Below are 7508 nucleotides of genomic sequence, written 5' to 3' on the forward strand. Positions count from 1 at the left end.
AGATTAATTTTATAGACATAGCACACACTCCACCAGCTCACTTCCAACCTGCTCCATGAACAGAGTGCCTGCAATTCTGGGACAAAACTTAATGCACAGTAATTGCCAGACCAGCAAGTCCAAGGCCTCCAGCACTAAATGCACAACACTGGGGCCAATTTTTCAAAGGCAGTGTGTCTAAGTGGACTTTAAGACAATGACAAAGATGGGAGGAAAGCTCCAAACTGCTAAGCCGAGGCTCCCCACTGCTTAAATGCAACACAGATCTCTAGTATCTTTTGGCTACGTTTCCACATTTCAGAACACCAATCAACCCAATCTATTTCACTTTTCTCACCAACCTTTCAGCTCCCAGGTCAAACTAGAAATCCAAGCGATAACACTCTTTAAGTCTCCAGCTAAGAACTGGGCAAGGGAGCAAAGAATGAGTCCCAGCAGCCACCAAAACCATTCCATTCTTTCCTACACAGGAAACCAATGAGCCTGGGATGCCAAGTTTAGTTCAGCACCGATATTCTTTGATAGAACCGTTTCGGAGAACATCATAAAAAAAAATAAATGGGTTGAGGGTGGAGTGTAAATCGGAATCCTCAACATACCTCTCCCAGGAGGGAACATGAACCTTGCACCTAAGGACACAGTACCCAGAAATTCTGGGACATGTGAAGGAAAACAGAAGACAGTTCTCCTTCAACAAGAAACAAGGACAAGAGTTAAGTGGGTACAGGAGCAGGTTTTCTATTAAAAGCACACCGCAATTGGCTGACTGGCCAGGAGCCCTCCTGTGGGGGGAAAGGTTCTTTGAACATTCAGGCCCTCCCACCTGGGGACCCAAACGCTAGCACAAGCAGCAGCTGAAGCAAGAGCTAAACACTGCACCAAGTAAGCTCCCCCATCCATCCCCACCGTCCGTAGAAAGGATGCACAGAAATCTCACAAAGAGCCAGAAAGCACGAAGAAGAGGTGTGAGGCACACAGAGGCACCCCCCCCCCAACACCCACACAAATACACACAAAGAGGAAAGTACGAGATCTAGGAAGGCGACTTTATCCTACCTTCTCAGTTTTCAGTTTCTTGATTCGCCTGTGGCTCTCCTCCTCCTCCTCTTCCTTCTTTACCAACATAGAGTTTCCCATGAGCCCTGAATCCGGGGCACTTTTGCTAACTTCCCCAGCAGCCGCGACGCTGCCACTCCCAGTGCCCCCGCAGTGGAAGGGGCTCGCGCCACCTCCATTGCTCTTGGCCCCAAAGCCATAGAGGTGCCCCCCGGAGGGGGCCTGGCTGCCACTGCCATTCTGGTGGCCCTGAAGCAGGTCGTGCTTGTCCTTCCTGGATTTCCCCGCATCCTTATCCCGCTTGGCGCCTCGGCTGCTCTGGCTTTTACCTGGCTTCTCCTCTTTGCTTTTCCCACAGGAGGCCGCCCCCGCGGTGGCAGCGGGGGTGCCGGTGCTGGTACTATTGCTGTTCGGGTTGCCGCCGCCGCCGCCGCCGCCGCTCACACTTTGACCCAGCGCTGAATTCATGCCAGTTGCCTCTCCAGGGCGCCCTTGGACTTCCTGCCTCTTGCCAGTGCCGCTGATCTCGGGAATCCCATACAAGGCAGCAGAAGGCAGAGATTTATTAGCATCCTTAGAAGTTTTACTCCTTTTCACTTTTGATTTGCTGGTCTCTTTGTGTGAATTCCCCTGGGGAGCAGAGGGCTGAACAGAAGCAAATTTTAGGCCATCAGCTAAGGCTGCGGTAGCACCGGCCCCACTTGAGGCCAAACCTCCACAATCCTTGGAGTTGCTGCTGCTAGTGGTGGTGGTGGAATTATTCATTTCAAATTTCTGTCTGTCCTTCTCCAAATCAGCGTCCAAATCAATTATTAAATTTCCAACCCCGATTTCCCAATCATCGCCACTGTCATAAGTATCAACCGTATTTGGATCCACACCTTTTCCTGCCGTAGAAATGTTCACTGACATCCTGAAGATGAGCTCTCTAGAATAAAAATCCGATGAACTTTCCTTTGGAGATGAGGGGACATTCGTTTAGCTCCGCTGGGCTTTCTCTTAAAAAAAAAAAAAAAAAAAAAAAAATCTTCTAATCTTCCTCTTCTTTTTCCTGCCCCAGGAATGTGTCCAGGGATTTTTACACCCTTCAGTCCAGGTCCACCTTTTCCTGTGAAGGGGGGAAAAGTCGAATATTTCTTGTCTGGGTGTTACCAGAATAAAAAACGATTAATACTGGGGAGTCAGTAAGGGGTACAGGGAAGGATGGAGAGTAAAGTGGTTCATGTATTGTCTCCACAGTCCAATATCAGGTTTAAAGGAAAATAACCAAACCCGAAAAACATACCCATGACAGTAAGCATCTCACAGTAGCTAAAAAAGAAAAACCCTTTATGAACAGCACAAGGATAATCACTTTTTTAAAGGCATCAAAATATCTTAAGGATCTGAGTCAAGTCCAGAAAGGTTTAAAAAAAAAAAAAAAAGAGAGTTTAGGATTTTTTCTTTCTGGCACATACACATGATAACAACCCCAGAAACACAGCCTGAACACTCAGACAAGAGGAAGGAACACGCTTTAAACATCCTTAAACATGTCCTAGATCTTGCAATTTAAAAGACCAGACCCTGGAAGTTCTCTGAGACTAGTTTCAGAATGATGTTACTAAATTCTTCTCATTTCTAATTTTATTACTTCTTTTTACAAATTGTCTGGGCAATCTGTTTTTGTTCCCAGTAAGGAACAGGAAAAAAACAAAAAAAAAAGAAAAAAAAAACAAACAACCAATACGCCCCCCCATACCCATACCCCCTCTCCTATCCTGTCTTTCCCAACAGTTAATACAATTTTATTCTTGAAATATACACACGTCTTTAAGAGCATTTCTCTATTAAAGAAAAGACAGTGTTAAATAAAAGGCTAAATATCTGCCTTTGGAGAGAAAAAAAATTACATCTAAACAATTCTACCGTATTCCTAGGTCACAGACTTGCTCAGTCTGTTAAATATGGTGCTACTGACTGTACGGGAAACTGATTAAGACATACACTTTAAGTGATCTGCGCCAAGGTGGCCTCAATGACCGCAAATGAGTGTGTGTTTGACAAAGATCAGTTAAAACGGTTTTTAAAGGGATCAGCCCCTTTTTAACAGTTGTCAAGAAAAAAAAAATAAATATACATACACACACACACACACACACACAGACATTGCTTACCTTTAATCCTTTATCATTTTTTAATTAGGCCAGCAAATCAAAATGCCTTTCCCACTCCACTCGGCAAACAAGCCTGTGCCTCATTTTACTTAAACACCAAATGATCAAGAAGGAAGGAACCAAATAACACATCTCAGCCAGAATAATCACTCGATAACATTATTCCACCTCCCCATCCCCCTTTTGGCAAACGAATCAGTCCTTTTCTCCTTAAAAAAATGTGTCACTGTACAGCTGGAAGATAATGTTTCACATTCACAACAGAAGCACCAAAAGGGTTTTTTCCTCTTAACAAGCATCGAGAATAATAGTTTTTTAAAAAAAGAGAGCGAGCTTAGAGAAAAAAGTTTTCCCAACTTCTCATTCCGCCTTCAGTTCCAGACTTCAGAGTCACCGTGATCAGTAAGTAATGATCCCATGTAGCAAACCTACAGGCGTCCGCTAGTAACAAGACAGAATGTGCTAACATCGGGATAAATTAGTGAAAGGGAAGAAAGAATAAGAAGAAAGGACTGAAAATCTGGGCTGGATTCCGCCTGTTAGTCGGGAAGTGGCATTTTTCCGCCCGTCCTGACAGATTTGATTTCTTGAACTAACTTAAGAGGAAAGGAGGGGGACGCGGGGGGTGGGGAGGGGGGAGGAGGAAAGGGGGGGGACGAGAAGCCCGGCAAGAGGAGAACAAGAAAGGTGCGAGGGGGAGGGGAGCAGAGTATTCAGGGAGCTGATAAACCAGTTTTAACAGCCTTCGCTCGGGGCGGGGGTCGGCGGGGTGGGGAAAATAACGGCGTTTAAAATTGGTTCAGTCTTCGAAACCTAAAGGATGTGATGTTTTCCTGTTTTATGTTGTTTTAAGAAAAAGGAACCGAGTTCCTAGTATAAGTCCCTGAGGGGGAGAAAAAAAAAAAAAATCTGCTGTCGCTCAAGTCAATCAGTCATGTGGTAATTCGATAATTAGAGGGGAAAAAAAAAAGATTTTTTTAAGGCGACCTTTTTCAGGACAGTTTTTCCCATTTATAGTCGCAGCAAACGGTGCGTCTCCTTTTTATTTATTTTTCTCTCCTCCTCCTCCCTCGCCCACCCCCTCCTGTGTTTAGTCAGATGGCCCCAGAGCTTGGCTTAGTATTTTTAATTAGCTGGCGTTTGGAAGCTAAAAGCAGTAATGAATTGTTGATGGATTGGAAGTGGAGAGTCGCTTTGCTGGAAATGTCGGGGCTGGGAGAGGGGGATGGGCGAGTTAGCAACAACCAACCATCTAAAAGAAGCGATTTTGTTACAGTGCAAGCCTTTCACATCACGTGAGGATCAAGGGCTCAATTGGTTGTCGTGAGAACAAAAATGGTGACAAGCGTATCAAGAAAATACTGATCTGGTCTTTAAAAAAAAAGCTGAAGGTCTCTCCCCTCCCCCTGCACACACTCTCCCCACCGCCGCCTCCCCCCACCCCCGCCCTTGCAGTGGGAGCAGCTACAAGTTATGAATGTGAAACATTTCTCGCAGATCTAGGCTCGGAAGTTCGGAAGGAGTGAAATGTAATGAGCACAAGAGCAAAGCAGATGTTTTAAAGAAACACCTTATAAACCTTTCCTCAACTTATCTCCAATTTGTCGGCTTTCCCAAGGGGCCGGGATGGGGACGACCAGGCGAGCGGGGAGGGCACTTCCAAGCTACTTGGATTTTAGGGACCCCCCCCCCACCAATGTCTTAAACAAAGAAAAACATTTTGCTAGCTCCCTAGGCAGGTCCTGTAATAAACACACCATTGTTACTATTTGTGGGTTTGTTTGGGTTGGGTGGGGCTTTTTTTTTTTTTTCTCCTTAATGGTGTTTTTGCTGCTTGCTTTTTTAAGGAGGTGGAAAACGGTAATTATAACCATTACATGTAATGGGTGACTATTCCCTTGTTTAATATTAAATTATTGGGCACTAGATGTGACAAGAGACAGAAATCGGCTTGCTCTGCCCTTGCCCCCATTTTCCTGGCTCGGTTTGGAAGAGGGTCCTGCCCAGCTAGGATAGGAGAGGGTGGGGTGAGGTGCGCTAGAGAATGGACACTGCAGATCAGGATTTGTAACTGTGTCACTTTTATTCTCCTTGGGTTAGAGCCCAAAAGGTAATTTACTCTAAGTTACCCCAAGTGCCCAGTCAAGCTTAATTTGTGTGAAGAAGTTACAAATGCTTCACCCTCCACTGAATAAAAATTCACCCTTCTTGGGTTGTTGTTCTCAATGCAAAAGCCAAACCCTGTAACTAGTTCCTCATTTCAATGCATAAAACTCGCACATTCCCCTGCATGAAGTCCCCGCTAAGTGCTATATAGAGACACACCACGCAACCGTACTTACGGTCTGTATTGGATCGAGTTGACCTTTTCCTTCTAACTGCATTGAATGTGTTTAGTTGCAGCCGCTTTATTTTGGAAATTATAATCTCTTCAACAAATTTATTATTAAAGAAGATGGACCATCAAATGTCACAGACCGTCCTGTGTATTTTTTATAAAAGCAAAAATTAAAATTAAAAAAAAAGAAAAATCCCCCTGGTGCACACACACAACAAGCTTGTTCTGCAACACTGAAATCAGGACTGAAACACAACACACACACAGGGGGAGTGGAGCAAAAGGAGCTCTCAGCCTCTATACCTGAAAGGGACTTTTCTTTGTTCCCATTGCCCTTTCTCATCCGGCCAATCAGAGAGCAGCTTTTATGAAACTGGGCTCTCTCATTGGCTAGCTGCTTTCTCTTGGCTACTGTAGGGGGTTGAGATATACACACGTATAAAACACACACTGAGAGCGGGTGGGGGTGCGGTGGGGGGTGGTTGTGGAGACAAAGCGTTTTATTTTCCAACCAGATTGGGGTTGAGGAACCTCCTGCAGTAAGATGGGGGAAAAAATGGTGCGCCTGTTTCAATTACTACATCATTCACATAAAATACTTATTTATTAAAACAAATCTCAAACAGGCTGCGAGGAGAGGATGTCGGTAAATACAAGTTTGATTGTGTTATCTTGGGGGAAATAATGTATGTGATCGCTCGGTGGCAGAGGGAAGCCAAATGAGCCACTAGCGCGTAGCGAGCGAAAAGGGAGCCTGGCTGTGTGGAAATAACTGCGAGCGTTTTGCTGGCTTCCCTTCCGTGTTGCAAGGACTCGGCAGCGCGAACTCCCAAGACTGATTTTCTGTATTGAAGCTTCTGGCTTTCAACCCTTCCCCACCACTTTGCCCTTCTTCCTTTTTTTTTTTTTTTTTTTAATCCCTGTGTCTCTCATTTTACTCGCTGATTAAATAAGAAAAATCGATCTGGGGGTGAAGGCGGCGGTGAGGAAACAAGTAACCCTTTTGTTCCCAGTCTTCTGGTCCACAAGCAATGAAGTGTGAACACTGGCAACCATTTAACCACCACTACGTCAAAGGTTCTTCCCTGGAATTAGTAACAAAGCTTTCCACCTGGTCCTAGGCGCTCCAAAAAAATAAAAAATAAGGTCCCAGCCAACCATATTAACACCTCGGGTCAGACTCATTTTTTTAAAAAATCGATTTGTGGGAGATAAATACACTAGGAAGATTAACCCCTTAAACAGTCCCTGTACCATTTTTAAACGGAAGGATTGTCAGAGTTCTCCTTCCCCCAAATCTTTAACCCTACCTTGGGGAGAGAGGGGTGTCAGAGTCCACTGAATACTGCACCTGTGCAGTCCACCAAAAACACAAACATATTTTAGAATTTATTGTAGGACAAATGCCAACAACCAAGTTAATGGGACTCTGAGGTCACAGGACAAGAAAAGTTAATGTGAAATAACAAGTTCAGTATTGTACTGTAACAGCGAAAATACTTAGGCTAATGTATTTATATATATTAAGCTTTTAAAGTCCCTTTAGTTTTAATTTTTCATTGTTATTAAGAGCTGTAATATGGAAATTTTAAAATCAAACGGTGCTCTGAATTTAATAAAAAGCAAGTTTTAAAGATCCAACACTACTGGGTTTGTAATTTCCACATGACAACTGCAATTTAAGTCTTAACTGAGTCAAGTGGACACAAAGCGACTTAGACCTAGCAGAAGATGGCTTATGATATAAATATCCAATGATGATTTTGTGGGTCAGTGAAGATATTTAAGTTACATGTTTTAAGTTATGGCTGTTGACTCATATTTGGACTTTTAGTATATTTAGTTCCACTTTTTAAAATGCCTATTAGTTGTTTCACAACCCAAGATGACCTAGATTTGATGCTGCAAATAGTACGAAGTAGCAGTTTCCATACTTTGCTGAGGTATGTAAACTAGAG

General features: G+C 43.9%; 1 protein-coding gene across 1 annotated transcript in view; it reads right to left on the reverse strand.

The window, feature by feature from the left end:
• The window catches only part of ZNF608 (zinc finger protein 608), a 108523-nt gene extending 104681 nt beyond the window's left edge, over positions 1-3842 (reverse strand). The window contains 2 exon segments of the mRNA XM_005661601.3: positions 1057-2164; positions 3213-3842. Coding sequence (XP_005661658.2) covers positions 1057-1968 — 912 coding nt within the window. The 5' untranslated portion in view covers positions 1969-2164; positions 3213-3842.

The sequence above is a fragment of the Sus scrofa genome, chromosome 2, assembly GCF_000003025.6.
Source record: "Sus scrofa isolate TJ Tabasco breed Duroc chromosome 2, Sscrofa11.1, whole genome shotgun sequence".
NCBI lineage: Eukaryota > Metazoa > Chordata > Mammalia > Artiodactyla > Suidae > Sus > Sus scrofa.